This window comes from Pavona decussata, unplaced genomic scaffold, assembly GCF_977016875.1.
Source record: "Pavona decussata unplaced genomic scaffold, jaPavDecu1.1 SCAFFOLD_40, whole genome shotgun sequence".
Classification (NCBI taxonomy): Eukaryota; Metazoa; Cnidaria; class Anthozoa; order Scleractinia; family Agariciidae; genus Pavona; species Pavona decussata.
In genome coordinates, this window is record NW_028145462.1 from 2161917 (window position 1) to 2177590 (window position 15674).

The 15674-nt window shown below is 38.2% G+C and overlaps 2 protein-coding genes across 2 annotated transcripts in view; both read left to right on the plus strand.

Moving 5' to 3' along the window:
* The window catches only part of LOC146483159 (integrin alpha-V-like), a 99695-nt gene extending 89342 nt beyond the window's left edge, over positions 1–10353 (plus strand). Inside the window, exons 25-32 of the mRNA XM_085106353.1 lie at positions 3195–3288; positions 3908–4021; positions 4486–4539; positions 6271–6357; positions 7022–7144; positions 7363–7455; positions 8351–8476; positions 8974–10353. Of these exons, the coding sequence (XP_084962479.1) occupies positions 3195–3288; positions 3908–4021; positions 4486–4539; positions 6271–6357; positions 7022–7144; positions 7363–7455; positions 8351–8476; positions 8974–9084 (802 nt within the window). The 3' untranslated portion in view covers positions 9085–10353. The remainder of the gene's footprint in view (positions 1–3194; positions 3289–3907; positions 4022–4485; positions 4540–6270; positions 6358–7021; positions 7145–7362; positions 7456–8350; positions 8477–8973) is intronic.
* A 5170-nt stretch (positions 10354–15523) lies between these two features.
* LOC146483162 (integrin alpha-2-like) overlaps positions 15524–15674 on the plus strand; it is a 30649-nt gene continuing 30498 nt past the window's right edge. Inside the window, exon 1 of the mRNA XM_085106441.1 lies at positions 15524–15603. The gene's annotated coding sequence lies outside the window, so the exon portion shown is untranslated. The remainder of the gene's footprint in view (positions 15604–15674) is intronic.

The window sequence follows — 15674 nt, forward strand, 5'->3', positions numbered from 1 at the left end:
ACAAACCCATAATTTTTAAAGAACTGAAAAGATGCTGACTAATCGGAAAGAATTTTAAATTTGCCTACTATGCTGTATTATTCAGTTTTAAGCTTTTGTACATTTAGGAATCTTTGATGAAGAGCTGACAGCCGTTCTTTGAAACTCTGTTTGTAATTATAACCCACCCACTAATTCTCGCGCGATTTTATTGGCTACTTTACGTCACAATAACCCCCGCCTGCGTCGATATTTGCCCTCCTTTTATTTCCGTTGAAAAGAAAAAAAAAGCGATTTAGAGAAACATTGCAACAAGAAAATTAACGATAGTAAAACAGCATCACGTTTCGACGACTTCATATCGTCATTGTAAAATGAGTAAAATGGAAATAACAGAAAGGCATATTTATAGGTATTGAAAGCGCTTTCATGCTAATTTATTTCCTCACATTTTCTCATGAGAATAAAGACAAAAAATAAGTATTTACAACCAAGTTTTGCATACTGCCGTTTGCACCCGATAAGGGTAATATTCATCAACGCCCGTTCTCATCTCCTACGGACGACCTTAACTACATTTACGTATCAAATAAACTGAGCAAAGGCTTTTCAGCTTTCTTTCTTACGTTTGCAAAGCCGGATATGTTTGTAGTCGCATTGAGACCGACTGTGAAGTCTGTAAAAACTGTCAACTTAACGTAAATAGCTTTTTGTGTTTACTTCGTCATAACCAAAGAAAAAAGAATTCCCATCTGTTGTGGAATCCTCCAACCAGTCCGAAGGCCAAAACAGATTTGAACCTTTCGAACGTTTATTTGCCAACAGCTTAATTCTCGAGGGAAGAAAACATTTTGTGGGTAGTGCACTGTATAGTGCTCTACCTACTATGTCGTCAGGCATGTAAGAGTGAGTGAGTGAGTGAGTGAGTGAGTGAGTGAGTGAGTGAGTGAGTGAGTGAGTGAGTGAGTGAGTGAGTGAGTGAGTGAGTGAGTGTGAGTGAGTGAGTGAGTGAGTGAGTGAATGAGTGAGTGAGTGAGTGAGTGAGTGAGTGAGTGAGTGAGTGAGTGAGTGAGTGAGTGAGTGAGTGAGTGAGTGAGTGAGTGAGTGAGTGAGTGAGTGAGTGAGTGAGTAAGTGTCCGTACAGCACTACCACATGTACGCAATGCGTACCTATTTTTATATGTTTGTTTTCTTGCAGGGTTTTTAAGAATTTAATCCTTTTAATTTGTGATACATCAGATACCTGTCAACTGTAATGTATTACATCAGTTCTTAATAATGTAGTTTGATATTGGATAATCCGAAAAATTATAGAACAGCTTTATGTGCGTATAATACAATAAATTCTAACTGCTTGCTCACAGATATTGCATAATCCAACTGCTCTTTCGAGTGTTTGATATAACTTCTCAAACCATTAAATTTTTTTTGGAGAAATTCAAACCAAACTTTCTTGAAATTTGATGATAATCAAGATCCCTTTTATAATTCGCCATCACGGTAGTGACTTTCTTTGTTTCATCTTCATCAATTATTGATGACTTTGAGTGTGAATTTTATGGACCCAAAATACTATAACAGATAACTTAGGAACACCTTAAGAAATTTTTCAGGCTCAAATTGCCAAAGATTAATAATAATAATAATAAGAAGAAGAAGAAGAAGAAGAAAAAAGCTCGGCCTCAGCTCCAAAATTAGAGGTCCTTACAGAAAAAAGGGTGTTAAGCATAACAGGTAAAAACAGCTAAGCAGAGCCACAGGCAATACTTTCTCCAGACAATTTTTTCGTGCTCTCCGCCTCGCTTCCTTTCGTGCTTTTTTCCTTCACGCTTTTGTTTTATTTATTACATAACGCTAAGTAGAACAGCATTTGATATTAAGCTTTCATGAAAAACGGTAACGAGTAAACAAATTTGAAAAGTGAGGGGTGTTTTGCCTTGCTGTCTGTTTAAGTTGAGTAATTGTAGCCACAATTGCGCATGCGGTCTCACGAATTATAGTCAGAGTTTTTTTTTTTTGATGGCTTTATTTTCAAAACTTACTTTTACGAGCAAAATAGAACCTGACAAAATTGAACAATCTCAGATGCAACATGCCTTCTCGTGACCTTAATGTTTCGTTGTGTGATCCTGTAAAAACTTGAATTGAATCCCTCAACTCGTTTATTCACGGCGCATGTCGCAACTTAACGGGGCAGTGTAACCATTTTTAGCGTGCTTTTGAGTAACGTGGACACCGCAAATTCGTAACGATGGAAATGTTAAATAATGATTCAGTGTTGTTACCAATTACCCTACGAGTATACATTAATTAGTTCATGTTATATTTTACTGCGGATGGCTTGGATTGAAATGGATTACAACTTCAAAAAATATGCCAGGTTTTTCAAGTTGTTTTTTGTAAGGCTTGGATAAATTTGTTGGTTCTTCATTGGAGAAACAGGTTAATATTTCTTCCCAGCACTCTACGAACCATTTCATGTCAGAGAAAAGGCTCTGTGATAAATATTTGTGTAGCTTTGATCAAAATACAGCAAAATCTCAGTGACAGTGCCCCTTTAAAAGCTCTGCGATGAAAATTGATTGCTACTTATGATGTCATGTCCTGACTATTAAGGACCTTACGTAACCACAACGACAACGTCAAGGGAAAATGCCACTTAGGAAAACAAATTCACTTTATCTGACCCACTCTGTGTTTATTCTTTTCCGTTAAACTTTGCAATGTGGCAGACAATTAGTAGAAACAGTGTTGAAGTTCGGAAAAAGAGACAAGAATTCAACGTCGTGTGCCCTTGTTCTCCTTAAATTTTTGAATGTGGCCATTTCACATTGTTGTTTTGTAGAAGAAGTCAGAAAATGTATTAGAATTTTAACGCCCGTGCACAGCCATTCGGCCGGTTTTCCTTATTAAACCTAATGTCACTTTTGACGTTGTCCTTCTCGTCACTAACGTGTTTGCGTAAGGACACGATTAGCCATAAAGGAAGGCGTTCTGTAAATAGAGTTGAGAAATGTCAAATTGTCCTGAACTGTTAGACACTTTCAGGGCCATAGCCGCTGAAACTACCTCTTCGTTGAGTCAAATGCCAAGTGTCCCCCACCCCCACCCCTACTACAAACCCCTTTCCGGCTCAAAATGCTAGTTAACTATAACTTAAGATTAGATTTCAGTCTCATGGCTTCGTGAATCAATTGCAGTTGTTATATTTTCAGGATTTCTAGACCAGATCAAGTCGTGTACAATGACAAGACTTCAGAAGTCACAGACGTCGTCAGTATTGGACCTTCTGTTAAAATTATCATAACGGTAATTATTAGAAAGGAGATCATTGGGTAATGTAATTAGGAATTCTGATTGGCTTAGCGACCATAGGATAAATTTAATAAAAAACGTGAGCTCGTGGGATAATTGTTAATTAGCAGATGACATATGCGATATATGCTGATACTTTCTTCACAGTATCACCTGTTTTAGTGTCACTTCGAATGGCCAAGAAACATATTTGAATCGGTGGAATAGTTAAAATAATGTTTCAGTTTTGTTAACAATAACCCAACTAAAGCACATATGAAAATTATGTCTGGCTGCGGATGGCTAGGATGAAGATGGATTGCAACTTGAAATTAAAAAAATGGCTACTTTTTTGGATTTTAGAAGCTGGGCCTGAAGACAAGTTTAGAAGGGGTCACATTTTTACATTTTTTTGGTTTTACATGTAAATATAGTTAGCTTTTAGAAGCCGGGTTCGGTAAAAAAAATTCGGAGGGGTACATCCATATTTTGTAAACTCTGATAACTGTACCGCGAAACATTACGACGCTTCTGTTAACAATCATAGTTAACCAAGGGCAATATTTGTGAACTGTTAGTCTGGCGCTTGTTTTCACATTAATCGTTCACTGATACCTGTGTTAACATGTTTTAGATGAAGAACAACGGTCCGAGTCCAGTTGAGTACACAGAAGTGACCGTCATGATTCCATTTAAAAACAAAGCAGTGGACGAGCAGAACTATTTGCTTTACTTGACGAACGTTCAGGTAAGATGAGTCCTGAGATATTGATACAAAACTCAGCAAGCAAAATAACGTCTAACCAACGTAGCTGGTGGTATTTTTCGCAAGGAGGCAAGATTTGTCGGTGAAGGCGCGTTAACGAGCGATGAAAGGAACGGGGTAAGTGTCGAGACGAAGACGCTGCATGATTCGAAACCAGATTAATCCCGTTTTCAGGCAATAAACCAATCAGAACTCGAGAAGCGAAATGGGCAACTAGTACCAAGCGCGGGAAAACATACAAACAAGTGTCAAGCGCGTGAGCATTTTAGCCGGTGCTTTGCGCGGGAAAATGCATTCAACGGGTGCTTAGCGCAGGAACACATGCAACTAGCCCAAAGGACGGGAAAACATGCAACCAGTAAAAAGCTTGGCTGCAGATTGGTCGAATACCAAATCGCAATAATACCATCGATGATTATATTTGTTAATTTTTTATTTCATTTTAGGTTCTAGGAAATGCAGGGAGCTGTAATATAGGGACTAATCCTCTAAATCTCCAGGTGAGTGGCGTGTTTTAAGCCTTGTATAGATCTGATATACCTCTTAAAAGTGAAAAATTTGAAGGAAAGTGCTTAAATAGTGACGTCTTTGAAATCAAATATCAGATAGATTGGGAAGTAAATGAGGTAATATGACTTCATCAAAGGCTCAGTTTTGTCAACACGTACGATATTAATACATTGAACCTAATCAAAAGAGTTCTCGGCTACATATAGCCAGGGCGAAAATAGATCGTTATTTACCGGTTTATATTGGGAAAATGTTTTCAAGCTCTTACATGATGTTTCGTTTAAGTAATTGTCGTTTGTTCAGTCTTTTTGGAGCTATACTGCTCTTGGAGTTTTGTTGCATGGCCAAAGTAACTTAGTTGCTTACGTTTCAACAGAGTTTTCACAAAACCAAACTCCATTGTGAATCATTTATCACAGCTTTAAGTATCATAAGTCATCAAATGCCGAACAGCTCATTGTGCAAACGAGCCATGGCTATTGGTTAACCCTATCTAGACGGGGTTTTTTTTGTCTTCTGGGTCATCAACGCTATGACAATGAGACTTTTTTAGGAAGATAGATAGTACGTCCAAATATGTTCCCCTTGAGATCGGCAAATGGAAGTGATGACGTCATTTGACGTGGCAACACGTCATGATAGGCAAATGACGGCCATCTTGGATTTCTGGATTTCCCCAAAACTTCAGGAGAGCGCCGAAATTGAACGAAAAGGAAGCAAAACCAATACAATACGAAAAGTAATTTGTCTTTATTTTACAAGGAATTTCCATTTTCTGAAAAACTGAGCTGCCTCTCAAAAATTGATTGCCATGGTAAAACATCAAATTCAAGGTAAACTAACCGACTACGTTCAATTTTGCCCGATAAATTTCTGAAAAAGTCCTGAAGTTTCATGGCATTTTTAACGTTACAGAATGACACAAATCCAGGGTCTGCTCAACGCATTTTTCAGAGAGTGAGAATAGAGATCTTCAATCAGTTTCTCATTGCACTTGGCACTCAGCCTGTCTCAACATCTTATCACTTACTGCCGTTTATTAGACGATGAAAGCAAAAACCGCTGTCAAAACAAATTTCAGTCTGACCATCCCCAATAGTTTTTAAAGCGTTTTGTACTGTAAAATAACAGCGTCAACAAGCATAAAGCAGAGATAAGACTTACAGCTGTCACTTAGAATGACCCACTGATCAACAGATGGATCACAAATAAATCTATTGATGTTCTTAAAGAAAATCTCCACTTTGACAGCAAATATGATATTAAATTGCTGGAAATAATGCCTAAATTTCTAAATTTCAGTTTGAAAAGTAGAAATAACATTCGAGAGTGCTAAAAATTAGATATGGTTTTCACTTATTTTAACTTTAAAATTTCCCGCTCGCCGCCATGTTGGATTACATGACGTCATACAGTTGCTCTATTGACAATACTGACAATAATGGCAACCGTATGACGTCATAAAATCCGACATTGCGGTGCTCAGGAGATTAAAAGCAATAATGGGCGATAATCAAGTCCTTTTTTGCCCTACACAGATATATTATTGGCTTGTTTTCCAACGAAATTTGAAATTAGATTGTATTTTCAACAATTTAACGTTAATTTACTTAAAGAGCGGAGGTTCCCTTTAAGCTTCTGCCCGAAATGTTCAGCAGGGTTGAATGTCAACCACTTTGCTCGTTAATATGAGTGACCTTTTTAAACCTTTTTTTTATTAGTTCAGAAATGATTCCACTGATCCAATAGACGAAGTATCTTCTTTGGGAAAACCAAAACGTGACCTGAAGCCTAAGAATGAAGAACTGGTATGTAACATAAATCAGCTCTATTTGTTCTTAGAGCGGTTTTCAATTGAGTGTCGAAAGTAATTTCGCGTTTGCTTTGGTTTAGCAGTTACTACGCTCTGTGATTGGTTAACAAAACTTGCGCCACTTTGTCAACCAATGAGAATCCAAACCAAAACCAATCATGTTTTGGCCGCACGCGTTTTCCCACGCTTGGCACCAGTTACGTGTACTGCGTCGAATTCTGATTTGCTCGTTGTGTTGTTTACATCTGATGAGATTGGGCAAAGTAATTACTTAGGTTTTCGTTTTACGACACTCAGTTGGAAACCGTCATGCCTACGATTTCTTTGTCAGCGGGTGAACGGAACGCAAAAAAGCCACATAGCTCTGGGGTCGAAAACGGCTCAAACGTAGAAAAAAAATAAGTGCGCTACAGTTGGTAGCTAGAGTAACTAATTTGTCAACCGCAATACTACAATATTCCGCCGGCGTTTAATGTCCAGGATGAAATATTTATTGACAAAGATCTTTCTGAACATCCTCCTTCCCATAGACCTTGGGAACAAAGTTTCTTTGATTCTGGATCTTTCTTTGCATAAACTTTCATGATAAAAGTTGGGCGATTGCTTTTTATTTTCACTTTCGAAGTTTAAGATTTACTTGTCTTGGTTTTGTTATTTAGCCTTGTGAGTCTGACAGCTCTCTGACGTGCCTCAAGGTCCCCTGTTACCTGGGGCGAATGAAGCGAGGGGACCAAGCACAGATACAGTTGACATCCCGTCTCTGGCGGAACACACTTATCAAGGTACTTCATCGTTGACGCCACTTCGTTCCGATGGCCCTCTCAGATATTCAATATAGCGACTGACTTACCGCAATACTTTTTACTTTCGCTTAGGTTTCTCTCTACCACCAGTTTTACAAAAGATCCTCTGAAGGGCCGTATAAACGGCGTCGTTCATTATATATGTTTTTTGTGTTTATTTGTTTTGGTGTTGATGCAATTAAATTGTTTGTTTGCAGGCGAATGCTGGTTCAGTCACCCTTACTACCACCGCGGAAATTGTCCCATCCTCTTCTGTTCCTGAACTGAATAAAGAAAACAATAAGGCCGAGGTTTGTCTCTTTCGTTGTTTGCGTAGTGTTTTCCTTTAATCTTCAAGTATATCCAATTCTAACACCGGACAAAATCTAGTTGTCCGTTCCGAAGTTCTTAAAAGGACTGGACCCTAATTTACACATTGTTCAAATTGCGTCATATGAAAAGATGAACCCCATCGCCAGAAAGAGGATCACACAAAAATTATAAGTTTACTAAGTTTGGTTATATTTCATTGCGTTGAAACCAACCAGGCTGTGACCTGTCAAACGTCGCCCATTTCCATACAAATGTCTCTTTTTTCTGAAAGGGCGTCTTCCAAATCCATACAAAGTCTCTAATTTTTCCAATTTTTATAGCCTTCTGTATGGTTACAATCTAATAGCAGAACCTCAAACTTGGGAAATTGACTAATTTCAATGTGATCTTTCTGGTGAAGGACTCCGATTTTCTGTTTAAATGAAAATGTAGGAACTTGTCACCACCTCCATTTAAACTCCAGAACGGGCAATTATTTACTTCATTAATGGTCCAACAAGAAAGAACTGCTTCATCGACAAATGAATTAGTTAAAAGATTGTCATCAATAATCCTCTTAACCTTAAGTTGGACATAAAAACTGCGAAGGATCATTTTTTGCTACGAAACAACGCATACAACCGGAAAGTAGTTCCATCTTCAAAGTTTTCATTTCAGTGTGTGACCCAATATTCCAAACTCGCTGAAAATTAACATCATTTTCCTTAGCATAACAAACAGCACCACCATACTGATCAAATTTGATTTGAACGTAAAAACCACATCGCAAGAACCGAGGCTGATGAATGCAAAATAAGGTATAAAAATATGTTAGTTTCAGTGAACGAACCAACTGTATTCTTAACTAACAACCGTATTGTTAATCGTAAACAGATTCCGCTAATAGCCAATCCCAAGACCCCTGCAACCTCCAAAAAATCAACAGCCGTTTGGATCTATATCGTGTCTGTGCTCGGAGGCCTAGCTCTTTTGGCCCTTGCAGGAAATGCTCTCTACAAGGTAAGCCAGTTATACCTGCGATAGAGGTTCAAGAGGGGCGTAAATTTAAGGCATTTGGGGATGGTAATTCTGAAAATTGTCTGTACCAGTTTGCGGTTGTTAGTGTCTGAGAATTTCGTCTCTAAGCGCGTTTTCCACTTTTTTTCAGATCAGTGGTTTTGTGAACGGAATAGATCAATTCATTTTTGAGGCCACTCCCTCCATTTTCTTCATTTTGGAACATTCGTTAGTAGAAGCAGTCCTCAAAAGGGCGAATTACACAAACAAATCGATCGGTTCTGGCTGTATGGTTTTGACAAATGACAAACTAATCAAAAATTAAAAATGCAGAAAAAAAATTTCACGTCAACTTGCTACCAATTCGTTTCCTGCTGCAGAAACTGGGTTAGAGGCCAGCAGTTTTCAGGCTTGTACATATGTTTTTGCCATAAGAACAGGCTACAAGTAAAAATTAGCACTAAGGAATTAAATGAACGTTTTTATATTTCGTTCAACAGTTTGGTTTCTTTAAGCGGAAGCGTGTAAAGAAGGAATACTCAGAGGAAGAGGTAACGCCGATGAGGACATTGGAACCCGGTGATGCGAGCCAAGGACCAGTTAATGTTTAGTAGAACTTAACGACTGCGACACAGTCTTTAAGTAAACCGTTAAGTAGTCCGTTACACGTCTTATATTTGGGGCCATTTTTTAGTAGTCCATGGCTTAATCAACCTCATGTGAAAATGAAATTTGGGTTTTTTTTAGACGAACAAGAGTCATGTCGTTTAGAAATTTTCTTTCAGTTCTTGTTAGGACTCACGTAGTGTCTCGCTATGAAAGGAATACAAAGGTCCCCGTCGATTTCAGTTGCACGTCAAAGCATGTAAACGAGATAAAAGTCAAACCTCACGAGGCTTGACCAAAGGACCTTTAAAAAGGGGAGATACTTTGTATATACTTTTGTATTGTTTCCTAAATGTTTAGTTACGGAAACATTTTTTTCTTTCAGAACCAAAGAAACAAAAAAGTAAATGTTTGCGATGAGCTAACAAATAATAATTATTTGAGAAGTCCCAGGGGCATCCCGTGATTCGTTTCGGTGAAACGTCAACTCACCCAAAGTTGCCTTTTAAGGGCCATAAATAATGTGGCGACGCCATTATGCTTTAATGTTCTAGTTGGGTGAGCCGACCTGTTACATACAAAACTACTGAAATATACGTCTGGGGATGACGTGAAACGTTACAGCGGTTGATTGGGGTGGGGAGGGGGGAACGTCTGATGACAAACGCCGGTCAGTTAGCTACTTTGTTGCCAGGTGCCAACGCGTTTCCTGGAAAGAGCGGGAAAACAGGGGCGCAGGGCTTGAGGGGAATTCCTGAACCATTCCCGCGACACCATGCGCACCACGTGTGACTGAGTAGCAACACACGATGACGAGGCAAGGCGTGAGGTTCGTTATTGTTATATGGCCATCATTTAAGAACAACTAACTTTTAGATATTTTGGTAATATCAATTTAAAAAGATGTATTTATAATCTATTTTATCGCTTTGAAACGCGCGCAGAATTATAAAGTACCGTAGACTCAAATTATAGGAGTTTTGTAATTTAATTTATAAGTTTTAAAGTATTTGAGTTAGTCTTCTTTTTGCTAACGTATCAAGTTGAAAATGTTTGCAAACACTTCAAAGAAAATTAGTTTGAGAAGTTATTTACCTGCTCAAGAAAGAATGTATATGGTAGAAGTAAAGAAATAAATATAATTTATTTAATTTAATTAGTAGTTTTTATCTTTTTTTATATTGTTAGACACTTTTATCATGAGCCTGTGGCTCGGGGGACTAGGAGACCACCCCCTGTGTATTTGACATGAAATAAATTACTTACTTACTTGCTTATTGTGTCATTTATTTTACCCTTCGTTGTTGCGTTATTTCATTTTGCTTGTTAGACCATGCACTCCCAGAAGACGAACAACGGAAGTAGAACGCGCACGATTTTTTCCTTCATTCTCTTCTGTCTGTCTGACTGTCTGTCTGCCTGCCCGTCTGTCTGTCTGTCTGTCTGTCAGTCTGTCTGTCTGTCTGTCTGTCTTCCATCTCTCTTTCTTTCCTGTTTGTACCAATAAATCGTCTAAGTGATAAATAGGTACCGGCGACTTACTGTTTAACGCAGCCAAAGGTCGCTGATTTGGGATTTGGTTGACTGGTATCTGCAAAGACTCCTTCCCAATCCCTCTTAATTAGTATCTTAATTAGTTATAGGTTCAACCAACCGCGCGTGGAAGTTTGGGAAGTGTGAAGAGAACAAGGTAAGGTTATTGTACAAAAAGGGTTTGGACTTCCCACGACCCATTGCGACTTTGAACACTTTGGATTCCTCATAAGCCAGTACAATCAAAAAAAGAGCTACCTGTGATGAGTGCGGTAATTTATCGCTATCTAATCTGCCTTGCATGTACAAACTAATAATAATAATAATAATAATAATAATAATAATAATAATAGTAATAATAATAATAATAATGAAGAAAATATATCTCACGTCATGATCCACAGACGTTTGAATTCATGGGTCTAGCGAACCCTTCGTGAAAAAAAAACTACAACGAAACCTTGGAGGAGAAGGAAAGTTGTACTGCTTATACCATAGGGTATATAGGTGTGACCGGCTGAAAATCGTGTCCTTTTTAGCTGTGTTGGTTCACTGTTGCTCTGAAAAAGAGTCGGGGCTCTAATTCTTTTGGTCTGACTTCCATTCATTTCCTGCTGCAGAACCTATCGTTTGTCAATAGACTCGTATTTCAGTTTGTCTCTGAGAACTTGTACAAATGATAGATGAGGTATACGGGATTCGGATTTTTATACATTTTAATATATTTTGATCTATTTTTAATGTTATTATTTGCAACTTAAGATATGTATTTTTATATTTTGATGATCATTAACAAAACGGCTTTTATCTCACCAAAACACAAACTATGAAGCCATACTTAAAGTATTTCCACATCAAGTTTACGTTATCGGATAGTGGGCTTGGACTCATCATCATCATCATCATCATCATCATATCTTTATTTACCCTTGGATTTTAGAGTAGCTTATGCAGCTAATATCTCCGAGCATTTACCCACCCAACCGTGAGATATACACACAAAGACCAGACCACAACACCGGGAACTACGTCCACTACTCTTTGCGAACAGTAAGTGGGTTCTTAAACGTCCGATGGAGTTATTGCAAGTGTTTTACTTAGAATCATAGTTAATTAAAGGCAATAGTTATGAAACCTGACAAATGTCTTTGTTATATGTTTTTGTTAGCCTTTTTGGCCTTGACCTTGCACGAACAACAATAGAATTTGGAATGTGTTGGAGCAACTGACCAATCGAAACGTTTTTGTTAAGATATTCAACTGTAGTGTGAACGTTAAAACAAAGGATTGTGCAGGGTAGCGGCCCTTCCAACATAAATAGAAGCACCATTGTTTTCATGGAAAGGTTTCCTAACCAGTCCCTCAATTAACTATGCTGGAATTCAGTAGAATTATTTGCTTCTTTCAAGATGGTCCATAACTTTGACCTTCGTCGACCTTTAGCTTAAAAGCACGCTGTTCATAAACTTGCGCATTTTATATAACTTGACGTTTCGTATGTTAGTCAACGTACATTTTCAAAAGTGACCGTTAAAATACGCAAGTTTACTATGTTTATCACTGCTGTTTGTATTTTATTTTTGAACAAAAATACATACCAACGTAAACTCAACCTCCGACTAGGACCTACGTTGATAAGATCAATGTAGGCCAAAATAATGGTATATTTAACAATTATTCCACGAGCGCGTGTTGGATATGAGATGATAGATAGCCAACGAGACGCGTAGCGCCGAATTGGCTATAATCATCTCATATCTAACAAGCGCAAGTGGAATAATTGTTTTTTTAAAAACAATCAAGAAATATATTTCTAGATCTTCCTGATTTCGCTGTGTAAAAATAACCAGCAGACAATTTAATAGGCGCCATTTCCCGGCCATGGTATAATGGCTCATATACCATGGCCGCTAAGCCAATCAAATCCCTCGAATTGCATTATACAATGATTCAGTTTTTAATAAAAAAGGATAACGGTCTGGACCTCGGGGCGGAGCCTTTACTAAAGTACCCTCCCCCCTCCGCGGGGGAAATTTTCACGAAAACCGGACGGGAGGCTTGGGTCGAGGCTTGGTAACCACCAGCTGTCATGCGCAATAGCCCAGGCCGGGAAGACCGCGGGAAACCCAAAATTGCCTGATTTCATACCGTGGGGGTCTGGGTACGAGTCTGTGTATTATGGGTTATGGGACTCAACACCCACATAGCCGGAAAGAGCACACCGCACTTTACAACATTTCCAAGTTTGGTGTTAATCAAGCTAATATTAGGAAAGATACAGCCATTCAAAAACTCCAAATTTTACTAAGAAATGTATGGAACGCCAGACGTGTGTCCGGCGTTCCATACATTTCTTAGTAAATTTTTAAGTTTTTGAATGGCTGTATCTCGCCTAATATTAGCTTGATTGACACCAAACTTGAGGATGTTGTATAGTTCGATGTGCTCTTTCCGGCTATGTGGGTGTTGAGTCCCATAACCCATAATACACAAACTCGTACCCAGACCCCCACGGTATGAAATCAGGCAATGGTGGACATGACGAGCACAACAACCCAACAAAGTTGAACGAAATTGACACATTTGTAATGGGTTCTCTTTGTGTAAGAGATAGTTACGGATAGAATGAGTCAGTGGAAGAGGATTCTGAGGGCATTATCCCGAATTGCCTATCTCAAAGCGAACGAGTTTGAAGGGGACAATTTGGAATAGTTATTCGACTGATAATCGCTTGTTCCTTCTTGGAGTGGTTTTGCGAAAATTTCCATGAAACGGATGTTCTTTCACCGGTGGAGTTGAAGAGGTTGGTTCATTTGTTCATTTCTGATCTTACCTTCATGCCAATGAAAGTAGCTTATGTTTGTAAACACGCTCTAATTTTAAGCCCTCACTGAAATACTTCGGACCACAGCCAAACATTATTTTCCTATATTCTCCTTTTGTTTTCGTTTAATTAGAGACTAGAATTATTTCTGTAGGAAAAATATTCCCAGAGTTATAGATTGTTTTGAACATTTTGTGTTGGACTTGTGTAATTCATTCGCCATTCGCAGCGCATGCATATTTGTAAACACGCTCCTAAATTTTAAGCGCTCACTGAAATATTTCGGACCACAACCAAACATTATTTCTCCTATATTCTCTTTTTGTTAACGTTTACTTAGAGACGAGAATTATTTCTGTAGGAGAAATATTCCTAGAGTTATGAACTGTTTTGAACATTTTGTGTTGGACTTATATAATTTATTCGCCATTCGCAGTGCATATTTGTAAACACGCTCTTAAAAATTTTAAGCGCTCACTGCAATATTTCGCGTAAACAGTTTGCTTTATATGCACTTAACATATATATAACTCCAGAAAGGATGACGAATAATTTGTAACGTTATTACATGTTATTTCGTTCATACAATAAGCAGACTAACATGTATATAGATGCTTTTAGCCTGGACTAAATGTATATATTATTTTCATTTTCTTTTTCTGTTAATCACAGGCTAATTTTATCAAGAAATGCGGACCTGACAAAATCTGCGAGCCTGATCTGTCTGTAAAGGGACAAGTGAGATTTGGTGATAAGTAAGTGGTCAATAAACTGTGGTAACGTACTAAAATATCCACTCAATATTAACTAAAGACAAAGTTGCTAATAATTTTAAAAGCCAGGTATTTTTAAAAATGATAGTTAATGAAAGTACCTGACCTATTTTATACACTAAAAGATGCCACTACTTTGGAAAATTTTCATGACCAAAAAAAAAAATTCTCATGTAGACCGAAAAAGCTGACCAGTCTGGTATCTGGTAAAGTTATTATCTCGTACCCAGTTCTAGTATTTTAAAACTGGTCGTGAGAGATCTCGGTACTAGATTAGATAAACAAATTAAAGATTAGAGACCTTTCTGTTATATCACTGGAAGGTGTATTCATATAAACAAATAAGAACTAGAAATAACTATTGTTATTTTACCGTTTAAAAGTGATCCTGCACATCACAACGAGCTTCGTGTTGGACATGATAATGAAATGACTGTCAGGGTGATGGTGGAAAACAAAGCGCAGGACTCAGCCTACGATGGAAAGGTCATTGTGACCTATCCTTCCATTATCGACTATTCAGGCAGCAATCAGGTAGGTCAGAGTTTTAAAAGCTCTATTAACCGTGCACAAGAAGAGAGAGAATAGGAATATTTTGAAAAGCACTTCAACATGGAACTGATGAATTTTCTGAACAAGTTTCTAACCTAGTTTAACCACAGGGAGTCCACAAAAGTTTTGGAAAAGAAATAAATTAATAAATTATCGACTTACTTTTTTCGAAGGGTTGTTCGTTTCTTGCGGTTTTCTATATCCAATTCATTTGCGCTCAATTTACGCGACAGCACTAATGTCGTGTACTAAGTTGTGCGCGAGCGGATCTGAGCTCTGCTCACTATACGTTATATATAAATTGACAAGGGAGGCAACTTTTTCGCGAAACAATGTGAACACACTCGACAAAATAGCTTTGAACGTTCGACTACCTCGCCTATTCGTATCAAACGAAAGCTGGATAATTTGGGAACACACTAACCTGTCAGAATCTCAAGAAGAAACAATTTTGAGCCAGCATTTTAGCTCCCTTTTCGTAGTTTTGCTCGGTGAATTTTTCCCAACAGTTGCGGCCAGTTACCTTGGTGCAGACGTCACAGACTTACGCGCCGTTACGAGCGAAATGTCGCCTCTCCCTACCTCCCAAAGATATTTTTGCGCGACAGCTATGGACAGTTACCGCTCCCTGTTTAGTCACAAATTGCGCTAGACCGGAAATAAATTTTCAGCCGACTTATCGCGCAAACCTAACTTTTGTAAATAAAACCAAAGTAGAATTTTAGTTTGCACAATTTGTGTGTGTGTTTTTTTTACAGCCCCAAGGAAGACGCAAATTCTTCTGATAACACGGAACTGCTCAATATCGTCGTCAGATTCGAGGCGGATCTAAGCATCAGCGGGTGAGTTAAACCCTTTTTGCCCAAAATCAAAACTCCATCAGAAGAAAAAACTATTTTTGTTAAATACTGAA